The 16,908-nt window shown below is 40.7% G+C and overlaps 1 protein-coding gene across 1 annotated transcript; it reads right to left on the bottom strand.

The window, feature by feature from the left end:
• Nucleotides 1-16,198: 16,198 nt before the first annotated feature.
• Nucleotides 16,199-16,663, bottom strand: LOC136469191 (probable leucine-rich repeat receptor-like protein kinase At1g68400). The gene has a single exon (XM_066467487.1). It carries the CDS (start codon nucleotides 16,661-16,663, stop codon nucleotides 16,199-16,201), a length of 465 nt encoding a protein of 154 aa, XP_066323584.1.
• Nucleotides 16,664-16,908: the final 245 nt, after the last annotated feature.

Below are 16,908 nucleotides of genomic sequence, written 5' to 3'. Positions count from 1 at the left end.
GTTGGGCCGGCCAGCTGGTCCTCACAAAGATGGGAAAAAGAAGGCGCGAGCCGCGGGAGAAGGTGGAAGCGAGCACGGGCCGGCCTGGAGGGGAGCTAGGCCTTTGGGCCAAATTGAGAGGAGAGAGGATTTTTCAATTTTTCAAACCCTTTTCTATTTTGTTTTCAAAACCAAATTCAATTATGAACCAAATGCAAATTCAAGTAGAGTTTCAAATATACTTTTCAACTCAAATAAAAATGAGCAATTTTTGTAAGTTTTCCAAAAATATTTTTTACAACTTTTTAAATTCTTTTATTTTATTTCAAAGCCATTTTCAAATTCATTTTCGAAGGCATTTTGAATTTATTTTGAATTTTGGATTCAACCACTCATTGCAATAGACCAAATGCACCAGCATGTATGCACATCCATGTTGCTACTCCTTATGATGAATTTTAATAAAATGAAAAATATTCATTTTTCCTATGTTTCATGAGCACGAAAATACAAAATTAAATCATTTAACTCTATTTAAAAAGGAGCAAATTTTAGGGTGTTACACTGAGACAATCAAATGAGTTGGTCTAGAGTATCTGATATTGGTTTCATTTGTCTGAATTATTGGTTGTAATTAATGTAAACGTGTAGGATAGATTAGAACAAGCCACAATCACAAGCATCCATGACGACCACGGAGTCATTTCGTGTTGTGTAGAACTGACAAGCACATTCACGAAGCATGCCAATGTGCATCTAAAAAGTCAAAAGTCTTCACCTACCAATTATATTGGTTCAACATCGTGCGGTACTCAACAAGCATGAGTCATCTCCATTCTTGAAACCGAAGGACTCGAGAAATAACAAATACTACCAAACTTTGCTAATGGGATTTTTTTTCATATGCTAAATTAAACCTCACAGGTTGTGTTAGAAAAATAGACAAATCTTCAACAACAGAAAAAAGAAAAAAAAAAGAAAAAGCAACCAAGCCGTTTCAATTTTGTTGGCAATCACAGTTTTCCTAACTTTGCCACGCTTTAGTCTTTATATGATAATTTCACTAAGTAGTCTATTTCTAGCAACGGTAAAAGAAATGATCTATACAAGCGTGCATCCACAAAACTGCCTCCAGCCCTTCATTTCTAAAAATAGTAAAGGATTTACAGGAGGCAACAGGCAACCGCACCTTGGAATATCAAGTACTCCCTCCGTCCCAAATTATAAGTCATTCTAAGGATATTGGAGAGTCAAACCATCTCAAGTTTGACCAAATTTATATGATAAAATAATAGCATTTATGGTGCCAACTAAATATCATTAGATTCTTCCTTAATTATATTTTCATAATATACCTATTTGAGGTCATAAAACTTTGTAATTTTCTCTATAATTTTGATCGAATTTGAGATGCTTTGGCCCTCCAAAATTCTTGGAATGACTTATAATTTGAAATAAAGGGAGTAGGTGGCATCTACAGATCTATTAAACAATAAACAGAAGTACGCCACGTGCCATTGGTAGAGCTCATCAATCCCTATGTTGCCATTCTTACCTCCTAGGCACTGCCTGTCAGAGAAATGCATCCTAGCGCCAGGAGTTTAAAATTGGAATCCTCAGTGATATGTCTGGCCAGGCAGATAAATCAAGCCGACGACAGTGACTATGATTCACTGTCAGGTCATACACCTATAAACCTAGGATTCGAGCAATCAGCCTATTTGCTTGTTGGTTTGAGCCAGGATTATGAGTCAGCCAACAGTGTTTTCCTCTTACAATAAACCAGCACTAGCCGGGCTTATCAGCCCAGAAACCAACCAGCGAACGTGCCGAATATAATGATGTGGATCCCTTTAAACCGCTAATAAAGATAGATACCAGTGGCATGCCACTGCCACATGCTGGTTACCCCTCCTTATATAGTCTGGGCAGTAGGATTATAGATAGAGCGTTGATCGGTTTACATGTTGATTTTCTAGTTTGTTACAAGAAAATCTAGTCGAATAGAGTTGGTTTTTTAAGTACATCTTGGTTCCGGTTGGGCATTTTCCCTTGAGACAACGATACATGGTACTATAGTAACAACATATTTACACTAACTTTGTATACCATTGTTTATGATTATTTCATCCTTTGTAACAAGGTTTATGTCACTTGCAGTTGATGCTGGCCCAATAATGCAACATCATGTGCTTTCAAGTTTATGTTGCGAAACTGAAGCAAACTATACTTAATTGAATACTTTTTGTAAGGTGTGTTCATATTCCTCGGTTCAAGTGCTCCGGAGGCTTACAAATGGGGGTTCGTAAGCTAGGGTTCTACAGAGAGAAGGATTCGAGGTAGGAGAAATCGATCCATCTGAAAGAAGGCTCGGCTCCACTTATGTAGTCGTGGGGGGCAGGGCTACATCTTGTTAGGAGAAGGGACACCTGAGTGGTCGAGAGCCTCAGGGGAGGGAGAAGCAGGCGAGCTCAGTCGGCGGGCCCTCCATGTCTTGTCCTTGCTCCTATGGATACGTCCGAGTATGGTCGCCGGGTTCTTGTTCCTCACATCAAGGCATGGCGCGTCATGGCAGCACTGTGCCGGACATGCCAGCACACTACGGGCGGTAGTTGTTCACCAACTTCCATGTGTAGCATAGCTTTCGGAGCGAGTCGTGGCTGTTGTCCTGACGCCTATCATCCTAGGGTGGCGTCGTGGCGCCTTGGTACGGAGAAAGCGACTGCTCATCACGAGCGGCCTGCTCCCCTGGTCATGGCAACAATGCCCGACCTCTGGTGGTCGAGTCGGGGGACTTTGGATCCGGCCAGTTTGGTGGGAGCTGACTCTCCAGATCTGACTAAGGTGTGTTGAAGCAATGCTGACCCAATAATGCAGTAGATCAAGACTTGGGCCTCGAGAGACATAATACAGGCGAAAACCCAAAGCTACCTAGGCTTTAATTTCTTTAGCCTACGCTGGCCAATGGTTTCACCATATTGACCAATGCCAACTCCTAGGAGGGCCCCTTGGGCATGTCCACTGCCACCGACTTCAACTTTTTAGGATAAGACTTATTGAAGATCCATCCCTAAGAAATAGAACACAATGGTGGGGGGGGGGCACATCATGGGAAGGCACAACAAAACTTAGGGTTTCACCGCCGCCGCCACTAGCACCATCATCATCAGATCTGGCCAACCCCTTGGAAGAAGGTGAATAAGGGGGACGAAAGTATTAAAACGTGTCACCTAACGCCATGCTTGCGCCGGTTGACGCCCCCCCCCCCCCCCCATCCTCTACCCAACTGTCCTTAGCTTTCTCCCATAGTGTTCCTATCAACACCAAGACCTTGATGGAGTAGTAATTCAGCTATGTAAACTCTTACGCTCTTTCGGAATCTATAGTTGTCTATGCATATATGAATGTTGGTTGTTTATTTATGTTGATCTATTTCTTACTATAGTGCATGTAAAGAGGGGCATATTATGTAGTTAAGAGTTGAGTAAAGTGTAACCACAAGTCCACAACTGCAGTAGTACTATTTGTTGAGAGACGTTTACTACATGATAATCCTAATCCCCTAGGCAGGATCGCAGAACATTTTCTTCTTATCCACAACACAGCATTAGAATAGTTCATTTAGCTCTCTTTAATTTAGTAGCCTATCATATCTTTCATAGACCTGGTTAGTAGCTTGCCATTGTTAGAGATTTGGTTTTCATTGAGTTCGATATAAATCTTGAAATACGCCTTCAAGAAAGGCGACAATATTATTGTGTGCTCGCAGTATAATTAAGTAGTTTGAATAGCTGATGCCAACAATAGTAAAAGTAATATTTTTAGTGTAACATAGATATATTTATTTGATATAATCTTGCTACAACAGCTCTATATATATAGTCACCATCCATGGTAAAAATCCTCGCTGGCTAAGTTTATCCACACAAGATATATCCATTCCACGTAATGTTGCTACAACTGCTCTATATACAGTCAACATTCATGGTAAAAATCCTCACTGGCTAGTTTATCCACACAAATGTAGCTAGTAGCATATACTCCCTCCGTACCTAAAAAAGAGTCACTGTGGTAATCGTGCTGGTCAAGCTTTCTCAACTTTAACTAAGTTTGTAGAAAATGCGTGCAACATTTATATCTCCAAATAAGTTTATTATGAAAGTATATTCAACAATCTACCTAATGATACTAACTATGTTAAAAGTTAAAAGTTGTTGGCTTTTTGGAAGCAAGAATGACTCTTTTTTAGTGACAGAGAGAGTATAGATATATTCATTAGATATAATGGTGCTACAACTGCTCTATATATAGTCTACATCCTTGGTAAAAATCCTCGCTGGCTAGTTTATCACACAAATAATGTAGCTAGCTAGTTTAGGTAGCTAGTTTGCACATCAGCGTAGACAGGAAAGATGTCGTTGCACAGTGATTTGCTAAGTGTATACCGAAGATAATTAAAATAGGCTGTACTTTCAGTCGTGTATTATTGAAGCAGTCATGTATATTGACCAGATCCCCTCAGTCAAAAAAAAAATGTAACAGGGACAACGTTGGAACACTGCGGCGTCTGACTAGTTTGACTATATATATATATATGTATATATATATATATGTATATGTATATATATATATATATATATATATATATATATATATATATATATATATATATGTGCGTAGAACTCATATATTCTATATATACACTTTATATTCAAAAGTACGTCAGCTCTCTGATTCGATTTTGACGTCTCAAATAGTAATCTACATGAATTTATTGGTTTCGTAATGGTCAAAGCTTTATTTACATCTGAGTAAACAGTATGCGTAAAATTAATCCAAGACCAAGACAAGAGAGACACATACGTAATCCATCCTTTTGATCTCTCCTTCCTATGAGTTACGATCGTTTTCTTGATGATCAAGTACAGATGGATGAATGCTAGCAAAGTTCGTTTATTCGTTTTGGGGAGAATATGCTGAACACGCCGTCAATAGAGCCGTACAAGAAAGGGTTTTCCACCAGGTGCACTAGTGTCCATTACGAATCACAACAACTTAACCACGAAAGTGACATCCTTACTTTCTTTGGTCTTGCATGGCGTTGAACACACACACACACACACAAACACACACACACACACACACACACACACACACACACACACACACACACACATATATATATATATATATATATATATATATATATATATATATATATATATATATAGGGAGAGGCTATTCAGTAGCCGGCTACAAAATAAGTTATTCTGTAGCCACCTCCATTTACTATAATTTTATATACTAATTTACCGTAATGTCAATACATATTTACGATAGTTGGGTTACTATAACACATAGGGATATTTACCATAACGTTATATTAAACCACTTAGTAAGGAGTTACTATAATCTCATAAATTAACATAGTAATTATCGTAACTCAAAGTGGCTACAGAATAAGTTATTATGTAGCCAGCTACAGGATAGTAGTTCTATATATATATATATATATATATATATATATATATGTTTGTGTGTGCGCGCGCGCGCTAGCATCCTTACTTTCTTTGGTTCTATTAACGGCGTGTTCAGCATATTCTCCCCAAAACGAATACACGAACTTTGCTAGCATTCATCCATCTGTACTTGATCATCAAGTTAAAAGAGAACGGACTCATAAATTAAACGCTACTCCTCCGTCCTAAAATATAGTGTACTATGACATCTAAAATTTGTACTCAAATATAATACGTTTTGTGTAATGATTATGTCTAGATTTGGCAAAGTTTATTAAAAAAGAAATCATGATTTGAGGGGAAACTCTTTAGTTGAAATCATCTATGGGTACATACGTCATTTGAGTGCTCGCTTAAGTTGTCTTAAATTTTTTATAATGCACTATATTACAGGACGGATGAAGTGACACCGTTTCATTTAATTAGGGAGTCAAAGCTAAGCTAAAATCTTGATGATAGAGCTGTGTGAACATTCGTTCGTTTCTTTTGTGCATTAATTTCATAAAGCTTTTTTCCTCAGAAAAAAGTTTAATTAAAGTACTACCTCCATCCCAGGAGTCAACTAATCTTAAATTTGACCAAATATGTACAAAACTATACTAATGTTTATGATACCAAGTAAGCATTCATCATTAGATTAATCACACCACTATTTTTGTAGTAAATCTATTTTGAGATACAAATGTCAATACTATTTTCTATAAATAAATCTAGTAAAACTTGATATTGGTTGACTCCTTAAATTAAGGTATGTGCACTTATTTTGGGACGTATAGAGTAAGAAATATCTAATAAAAGATAGATAATTCTTCACGTCGCCTATTTATCTAGGACGAATCCATCCCTCCCTGGATGGAGTATTACAGGCAGTAGTGTACTTCTTGGGCCAGCTCTGCGTCCCAAGGACACAAATCCATCGACGTCCAACTCAGTGTCTCGTCCATGCGCATGCTTCAATCTTCTTCAAGTCAACCTCTGTATGTGGCAGCCTCGAATTCCTGGTTCATATTTTTTTCCGTCAATTCCGCTGGATTCTTCCACGAAAAAAAAACAGATCTCGATCTCAGTTGATGAATTGACCCATTGTCTGCACGGCTATTGAAGGAAAACTATACACCAACTCTATATGAAGTTGCCTCGGTCATGTTCACACACTACTAGACGAAGTTGCGCATGCAGTGATGTTGGTAATGGACAGGCCCCCCCTGGTCTGCATTTTTGTTTCTCAATTCATGTCACACCCAATTTTAAGGATAAAATTGAATGCACTAAACTCATGTGTGCCCAGGAATCAGTCACACACACAAGTTGACAAATCATAGAAGAGTATCATCACAGTGTATCTTACATCACGATAGTAATATAACTTAGTCTTACACATCACAGCGGAAAATAGAAGATAACTCTCTCTCGTGGAACACCATCACAGGGAAGGTCAACTGGTTGACCACAAGCCTAATAATCCTCAGAAAACTCCTCATACCCGTTGTCATCTGTTACCTATCCGGGATTTTTATCCAAATATAGAAAGTAAACAAGCGTAAGTACTTCCCGTACTTAACATGGTAACATGGGGTTATGTAGCTCAAAAAGGATGACACTGGTTTACTGTAGTTAGCACTTTTAGTAAATCCATATTTTATTAACAAGTATAATCAAGTTATGCTTAAGCTCCCATTTAATCCCACATAAACAGAATCATTTGCATCATATTATCATCGTATACCATCATACACTATAACACAACATACTTTTGCCGACACTTTTTATTGTAGGCAAAGGCCACCTTTGCCGACAGATAACCTCCCGCGAAAAGTTTTGCCGACAGTTTAGAAACAGTCGCGCTAGAAGCCGTCGGCGAAACTTTTGCCGATAGTTAACAGAATCGCCGACACTTTATATGTAGGCAAATGCTCTACCTACGCCGACAGTTGAACCTTTGCCGACAGTTGATCCTTTGCCGACAGTTAAGACCTACACCGACAGTTAATGCCTTTGCCGACAGTTTGTATGTTGGCCAAACCATTTCCAAGGTATTTTACAAACCATACCCTGCAAAAAAAACTGGCAAAACTGCATAGATATAATTATAATTAAAATAATTTGACAAATCAACTTTTGCTCATATAGAAGGCATCACATTGAACAAATTCACTTGATTTTTGTATAAATAATATATTAGATCTTCCATACATACACCAACTTGATATATATATATATAGCAGGTCAAGTACATAGAGCCATATAGGTCCAAGATATAGATTAGTCAGTTACATACATATATATAGACATAGTACAAGTCTTGTATTAATTGGTTATGACTAAAGCTCCATGGTTGCTGCCACTCCAAAATATGGTTGCTGCCACTCCTTGCTGCCACTCCAAAATATGGTTGCTGCCATATGGTTGCTGCCACTCCATGGTTGCTGCCACTCCAAAATACTTGACACCAGCTTCGTGCACATATGGTTTCTGCCACTCTACAGAACATGTAACAGCTCTTTGATCGAACCTCAAAAGCTTGCCAATCCAAAATACTTGCAACACCACATAGTACCTAACATGAAAAAATGTGAAATATCACTGCAATGTGCTCTGTACATTAACTCCTAATATGAAATACACAGTATGCAAAATTCCAAAATTATGGGACACATTTATATTGCTATGTGTAGATGGCACCTTGAATTGACACATTTATATTACAGTAGCTAAGAGGACCTTGAATTGACACATTTATATTGCTATGTTTTCTACTCCATAAGCTCTGTTTTCCTGGCATACTTGCCTCAGATGAGCTACTACTACAAGGGCACTGCAAAGGTGAACTCCTGGAAAGGTGAAGACGCCCATGCAAAATGCATACACCAGCCACAGAAAAGGCACGAAAGCAAATGAAGGGTTGCGATCACCAGGACAGTCAAGTGAAAACTTTAGGCCTTCAGGGGAAAGTCTAACGTGGCCATAGTGCGAAGTCAGAAGACTGAGAATCACCATTTTGACATGCATTCACCATCTGCATCATCTTCTATGACTTTGTTCAGATCTTTAGATTACAATTATCAAGTGATTAAACATTATTTATGCTGCCCAATGTGATGTGGCCATGTGGCAGTAGACACTTATGTCTTCCGCTAGCTATTCTACACTAATTTAGTTGGCTATTCGACTATTTGCTTATGTCCTAGATGGCTGGACAAGTCTGAAACTACTTATTGTTTAAGCTTTAGCTTGATAAATTCTTATGTACTGTGTGACTATGTGAGTGGCTGGGTGTCACCTACTCACCTATGTGTTATGTGTATTGTCACTACTATCTACTATGTGACTCCTTATTGCTTCCTACTGAAAATCCCGTACTTCTTTTGGCAATAATTTGCTTAGCGCTTCTATATGCCTTAGCGCTTCTATAGCAGCCGCTATAGCGTGCTTAGTGTTTTTTTTTCAGAAGGCGCCGCTAAATGCTTTAGCCCGCAATTTAAAACACTGCAACAGACATACACATTTCATGGGTTTGGACTTCAAATGTTAAGTTCCCTAGCTAATAAGTGGAGTAAAAATATGAACAATAACCCACTACCAGTTTGCCATCTTCCTTCCTAGATGCAATCATCAATAAGCAAAAACTATTTCATATTTACACAAAGGAAACGCTTGAATACTGCATACTTGTTCAGCTAGGCGCTAGGAATGTCAGTCAAGATTATGCTACTAGCTAGTACTTTCCAAAAAAAAGTATGCTACTAGTAGAATTGCAATGGCTTGCAAGATAGAAGTGGGTTCCGTGGGAAGCATGACATACTGCAAAACCCCAGCAGGATTCCCCAGGGGATCCTGCTCCTGGATGAAGGCGCATGTTTTCCTTTCTTCTCATGAGTAACATGATGTATGGAGTGTATATATTAGCCTTCCAACTAGGCTATAGATTATGTCATTTATATGGGTTGATTATTAATACTCACAATATGACATTCGCACCTAGTACAGAGCATTGACATGCAGAATATGAAAGATCAGTTGAGCTTCTTTATCATATTCATTGTAAGAAAAGCATCCAGTGTGAACCACAAGATCTCTCAACAGGCCTTTTGTAAGAAGTAGGGAGTCTAGGAACTACCTTTTGTATGAACCACAAGAATGTATTTTCCTTGAAACAGTCAAGTATATTCTTGGTAGTAGTGTCCTAGATGGCTGGACAAGTCTGAAACTACTTATTGTTTAAGCTTTAGCTTGATAAATTCTTATGTACTGTGTGACTATGTGAGTGGCTGGGTGTCACCTACTCACCTATGTGTTATGTGTATTGTCACTACTATCTACTATGTGACTCCTTATTCATGGGTTTGGACTTCAAATGTTAAGTTCCCTAGCTAATAAGTGGAGTAAAAATATGAACAATAACCCACTACCAGTTTGCCATCTTCCTTCCTAGATGCAATCATCAATAAGCAAAAACTATTTCATATTTACACAAAGGAAACGCTTGAATACTGCATACTTGTTCGTCCCAGCTGAACAAAATTATACATTGCAGCCATATTATTGGGTCACATGGTATTTCTAACCTATAGTGGACAAAATTATACAAGAGCAATATAGAGCACTCTTAAATGGATGTAGCACTCAGATGTAACACATGACAGCAAGTGAAGGCAACATGAGTAACGATGAGTGACATCTGTGTACCAGTCATGTAACTGTATCAACCACAAGATTGTATAAGACAGATACCTGACTATGACTGGACAACACAAAACATAGTACTGTATCATACATCTTTAAATAAGGCAGATTACATATCCCAGGGCATGTAACTGTGTTCAGCCAAAGGAATAAGGCAGACACCTGAGCAGAGAGCCAGAGACCTTATCTGTCTCAGTATGCTCATGTGAGTTACAGCCTTACAGGAGCTACTTCGTCAAGTGCAATAGTATCTACATGAGCTTGAGAGGAGCATGGAGAAGGTTTTGCATACATGAATAACTATTTTTTTGAACAGTTGCAGGGACACAAAATCTGATTTCCTTTTGCTGAATTACTAAAGGCAAACTCTAAAAACATATCCACTCCTTCTCTATACACAAGGGTTTGCCTACAAATGATGATCAAGATATCAGACCAAACACCCTATGCATGCAGATTCTAGTATATGGTCATAGGTTTATTATGTACCTAGGCTGATCCATGTTTTATCCATGACGCACCTTTTACAAAAAGCAGTGTCAAAATAGTGAAATATTACTCCAGTATTTCAGTTCAAGTTTATTAATGTTGACTCATAGATATTAACTCTTTTGGTTCAGTTTTGTAGAATGTATTTTAAAGTTTTGGTTAAGATCAGTATTACCTTAGAGTAGAATTTACTTTTGAGTAGAGTCTGTTAGCTTTTTCTTCACTGGCTTTGTGTAGCTAATGCAGACTCTGATCAAATAGATAAGCACTATCACTCACATTAACACATATCAGGAATGCACTCTCATGGACAATTGTTTCCTGGAGAGTTCAACAAATCCACTTGAAGTTTTTGACTTCCTGATAAGTGATAGCAACCAGTCAGATAGAACATATCAAGATAACTGAAAGTTCAGGACTCATATTGTGCAACCTAATGATTTGGTTTTGTTTGCATACAAGTATAAAGATCTGGATTTTTTTTGTTTAGTTTTGACACTATATGGCCTTCCAAAAGCTTAACTTATCCCAGAACTATTTTTTCATTAATTTGCAAACAGAGTAGCACTACAATTTTGCAAAGGTCTATCTGGATGAAAAACTATGGCTTGTCGAACTGCAGTTTTTTGGTTTTCCCTCTGTCCATAACTGAATTATTCTACTGGAGTTCTGAAACCTGACTATACCAACAATAGCTTAGAAAGTTCTGAGATATGTATCGGCACGAGGAAGACACTATCTTCTGGCCTTTGATTGAGAAAGGGAGAATGTGAGAAGCATGAGAGATCAGATTGCCTGCATCTCATTTCACAAATTCTCATTTAAGTTTTGGTTCGTTTTGTATATTCTAGGTTCAGTATTAAGGAGGACTCACCACTAAAGGCAACAGATTTTGGTTTGTCAGATTTCATTAAGCCAGGTAGCTACTTGGGGTCATCTGAATCTGTTTGGAACCTGATAGGGCAAGTCTGCAGTTTAGCTGACCATTTTGTTTTCTAATGCATGCTTTTAGGGAAGAAGTTCCATGACATTTTTGGAACTGCCTTACTATGTCGCACCAGAAGTACTAAAACGACGGTGGTCAGATATTTGGAGCAGAGTTATAACATACATTTTGCTCAGTGGGAGGCGGCCTTTTTGGGATAAGACCAAAGACGGTATATTCAAGGAGGTAAGTGAATGGTTTTTGCATACCATGTGCTTAGATGTAAAATATGCTTGGTTAGAGTGTCGTACCAGGGACCAGCGCTTTCAGTGTGTTGATACTGTTTTCTACAATTTGTTTCTACAGCATATAGCAGTGTGTTACCTTGTTAACTATTTCTGTGCCAAACTATTTGTCAGTGTCAGCACTCAGACTATTTTGAACACTGTAAACCTATTTTGGTCAGGTTATCCTTCAGTGATTTCTGTACTAGCTACCAGGCACCACCGGAATGCTAAACAATTGTCCAAATTAAATCAATTTCACCACACTTGATGCTAAAAAATTATCTCACCACAAGCCATCAATAAGAACTATAGGTGAAATTTAGTCCAGTTTTAAGAAATCAAATCATCACATCACAGATCACACACAACCTGCAATTCTAAGCCAAATGCAGAGACAAAGTTCATAAGAAAAGGAAAGCATACCAATCAAGCAATGACAGTAGAAGATCTTGATTGTGTTGTGTACAAGATGTTGAATCCTACTGGTTCCTCTGCAAAATCAACTAAGGCAGTAAACATCACATCTAAATTGATTCTCCAAAGAGGGGAAGAGATGGCGGGCAAGAGAAGCAACCCAAACCTTGAATCTTTGTAGCCTTTCTCACCTTTGTCTACTCCATTCTGCAACCAAGAAAAAAAATACAAAAAAAGTAAGCTGTGCCGAAACCCTAGCACGCAGGGGAATGGGGATGAGAGGAAGGGGATGCGGAGATGACGCACTTGGATGCGGAGGGGAATAGGGATGCAGCGGCGGCACCGCTCTTGCTGGCAGGCGGTGGGCTAGGGTGACGGCGGGCTGGGGCGACGGGGGGCTAGGGCGGCGCCGTCCGTTGGATTCGACGGTGGGGGCCTACTGCTGTAGGCTGCGGGGCACCGCTCTTGTAGGCTACGGTGGGGATGACTTCGGCGCCGGTGGGATTGGGAGGTGGCGATTTGGGCGGCGGGATTGGGAGGCGGCGCTGGCGGGATTGGGAGGCGGCGATTTGGGCGTCAGGGGTGCCGGGTACTAGCCTCTGGCAGCGGCTCCTTGTGGCGCCTGGCAGCGAAGCACTGCTGGCAGCGCCCGATGGCGGGGCTATGGTGGCGGGGCGGAGCGCTGGTGGGCGCGCGGTGGGCCTGCGTGAGTGGAAAAGGGGAGGAAGGGCAAGAGACATACTACGAAGGGTTGGCACAAAAGTGGCCTCACCTTTTCTCGATAAAAAAAAATGTTTAGCCTTTTAGCCTCCCGCGCACAATACTGTTTTGGCGCGCGGTCTCCCGCCCACCGCGCGTACCCCTTCGCCGACACCTTCGACAGTGGTTTAGGGTAGGCTAGGACGACACTTTTTTGGGTCTAAAAAACTTTCGCCGACACTTTATGTGTTGGAAGGAGAAACACCGACGTATAAGTTGTAGCCTTATATTACTATTGCCGACACTTACAAGTGACGCTAAAAGGTAAAGAATTGCCAACACATTACTTGTTGGGAAAACCCCTCGATTTACCAACACATGATTGTAGGGGAAAAGTGGATCATGGTGTAGTCCTGTCATGCCATAGGTGCAGCTGCATGGAGGTCGCCGTCATCTGACCCTGGCTGGTTCCTGGTTTCCCGCTCCGGCGCATTCTAGACCAGCCCTTCACTGTCTACCTCGTCCTACAGCCTGCACGCGCCCAAGCTGCAGGTCTTCACTGTCGCTTGCGTCTGCGCCGATGAGGTGCGCGTTGAGGGCGTTGGGCGCCTGTCGGAAAGTCACTGGTGGAGATCGCTGCAGGACGGATGCCCAGACATAGGAAGAGAAACGAAGCTTCTTCTCGGTGGAAACACCGTGACAGCACATGATTTTTTTAAATAATATTTTTTAATGATAATTGCAAATCTGGAATGTGAACTAAGTGCTTACTATTTTTATTTAAGTAAAAGTGAGAGAGGACATGTATCCTGAGCACTTGTTCCATTTCTTTGGCTTGGTAAAGAGTGCAGAAGTGATCTACAGTTTGAAGAAGGCAAATTAAACAATAGTCTGATGCCAGAAATAAACCCAATAAAAAATGACAATCTGTCTAAAAAAAAAGGCAACTCTTGCATCTGACATTCCGCAGCTTATAGATGCATCATGCATCATTATTTGCAGGCAAGGAATGGAGAACATATTGTATCACCCACTACATATACAAAGTGTCCAACTGCGTTGTGATACCCAGTACTGTTTGAATGTAATGCCCTATGCTCTGTGTCGAAATTTGAAAGACAGAAAGCCAGATAAATGCACATTTGGACAAAACGAAACTGTAACTATTGTCAGTTACCTTTTAATTTGACGGTCCTTCTTCCTTCAAGTAGCGCAGAGAAAGAAAAAACCAACAACCAAAGGAGCAATGTAAGTCAAACACTGGCACCGCAATATCGGTTCTAGAAGAGAAGATAGAAGTAGGTCATCAAAATGAAAACCTGCAAGTTATTCAGTTACTGGTTTTGCTTAGGTAGCTAAGTAGATATGTCTGACAGAAGAGTAGAACTGAGGCACATGATGGTGTTTGAATGAGCCATCTGTGTGCATTTTAGACTAAAACTAGCTTGAACTGCTTCATGAAGCTTAGAGCCTTAGAGATGTACTTTGGCCAAACAAAGCTTTATGTATTTAGTGTGGAAAGTTTTTGTACCAGCACATGTTCCAGCCACTGCAATGGCTGGATGTGCTCCAGAATGTGAACTAAGTGCTTGCTATTTGATTTAAGTAAACCTCAGAGAGGAGATAATAGAGACAGCAAAGAGCTTATCTACTGTTTCAAGAAAACAATTAAACAAACAGTGCGGTGCTGGAAGTAAACCCAATGAATTGACAAGTAATCTGTCTAGTTTCAGAGTATCTTTTATGAAAAAAGAAGCACTCTAGTTCTGATGTCCAACACTCCTGCTGCTTACATATGTACATTGCAACATGACATGCAATGCAAGCAAGGAAGGGGAAGGAAGGGAGTTTATATTGCATTTCTGTCTCTTGATTTGGTTAATGAAGGAACCAGAGGAAATGAAGGACAAAATCTGTCAAAGCTGCAAGAGTTTCCTTTTTGTTGACAAAGACCTTAAAATAAAATCCTTTGATAACCAGCATTAGCAGGTTAATTAGACAGTTTAATATATTATTAACCATTTTAATTACATTAGCTCCTATAAAATTTATGGCTAAGATTTGTTTCAAGTAGGTAGAGAGAGTGCCTTAAAAGAACCCACTACATATACAAGGTGTCCAAACTTTTGTAATTCCCGAACTGTAAGCATGTAATGCCCTATCCCTATGAGTGTACAAATTTGGAAGACAGAAAGACAGCTGAAAAGCACATTTGGACAAAATGAAATTGTAGCTGTTGTTAGTGATTTTAAATTTGATAGCCTTCCTTCGAGTAGCACAGAAGGGAAAGATCAATAGCCAAAGCGGCAATGTATTTCAGTGCACATCCTGGACAAAAAAAGGCACTCTAGATCAATACCACAGTTAGCCTTGGTTGAGAGTTCATCAATGTTAGATTCCATAACGTCCTCCACAAATAACACAGAGGTAGGGATAGAGATCAAATAGAGTAATGCCAATCACTGCAAATGCATTAATATTTGCAAAATAGCAACCACAAAAACAGCTTTACCAAGCATACAGATCAAAGAAGGAACTTCAATCGTATTACCCATCAACTATGTTCTCACAAGTTGCCAAAATAGTGCAATAGAGACTATATCAACAAGGGTAGTAGTACAAGCACTGCAGCAGAAGAGAATTTTCTGGCTGATCCCAGGAACCATTCAGATTATCAGTACATGAACAAGACAGCAAGAAGTGTGCTGGCTCCTGGGGATGTTCCTTCTTCACCAGGGACTTGGGCCATAAGTTAGTGTTGTGATTTATTTATCGGGCCGTGTGGCCGTCCTGACCAACCAAATCTAATTAAACAGTCGCATTCCATCGGCAGCATTTCTTTTAAAACCAGTACAACTAGTAGCAGCGAAACCGAGACAAGCAACAAGGAATCTCCCAAGAAAAAACGCAGACAATTAAAAAATTGAGACCCACGAAGAACATAATCAACAGAACCAAAGGCTCCAAACAGCGCCCAAATCGTTCTGAACCTTGTGCCTTCCCACGAGTTAATTACCCGATAAAGCCCGATGGTGGCGCCGCCGCCACAGACTGACTAGAACGGCGGAAACTGACGCCCTGGACACGAACCAACAGAGCGCACAAAAAAGGGAGGCAACGAGAACGAAGGAGGCGAGAGAAGTCAGAAGCAGCAGAACGCCACAACCACAAGCACCGCACCGCAGGGCATCTATTGTAGGCAGCTACCCCGCTCGAATCCTGCCTACCAAGGCACTCATCACAAGGCAATTCCGAAGGACCACCAACCAGGTCGCCCCCCGCGCGCGGCGCGCCCTCACTGGCTGAGCGCGCCGCCGCCGCTCCGACACGGCGGGCGAGGAGACGCCGGAGGACTCGTGCGACGCCGACGCCGACGCCTCCACCCCGCACGCGCGGACCTCGTCGATCATCTTCACCACGTGCACGATCTTGGGCCGCTGCTCGGGCGCCGCCGCAGCGCAGCTCAGCGCCAGCTGCAGCATCGCCACCATCTCCTCCTCGGTGCCCTTGTCCTTCATCAGCTCCAGGTCGAACACCTCCGACGTCCACCTACCTCCCGCACCACGGACTGCACTCACCGGAGCAGCTCCACCACCACGCCGCCGTTGGGAGCTCGCTCCGGATGGTGACCGATCCCGTCCAAGGAGCTCCAGGAGCACCACGCCCATCGCGGTACACTTCGCCCTAGGAATTAATTTATTGTATTCTAGGAAAAAAAAATTTCGTATAAGTCAAATTTGAACTGTAGGTGATTCAAATAATAGAATAAAATGAGTAGAAACAATTATATTCATGTTTATTGAGTCCAGCGTGAGGCTCACTCGAGACATGAAAAAGAATTTTCGAACATTTTGTTCTTGGAAACACGACTAGGAAAGTATGTCCAAATGATTTTTAAATTCTAAAAAAAGCA

This window comes from Miscanthus floridulus, chromosome 8 (genome assembly GCF_019320115.1).
Source record: "Miscanthus floridulus cultivar M001 chromosome 8, ASM1932011v1, whole genome shotgun sequence".
NCBI lineage: Eukaryota > Viridiplantae > Streptophyta > Magnoliopsida > Poales > Poaceae > Miscanthus > Miscanthus floridulus.
Note: the sequence above shows the minus strand (reverse complement) of the source record. Positions and strands in the feature narration are given on the sequence as shown.

Excerpts from the sequence above, each read along its gene's own strand:
- LOC136469191 (XM_066467487.1), bottom strand. The coding sequence starts at position 16,663 with ATGGGCGTGGTGCTCCTGGAGCTCCTTGGACGGGATCGGTCACCATCC.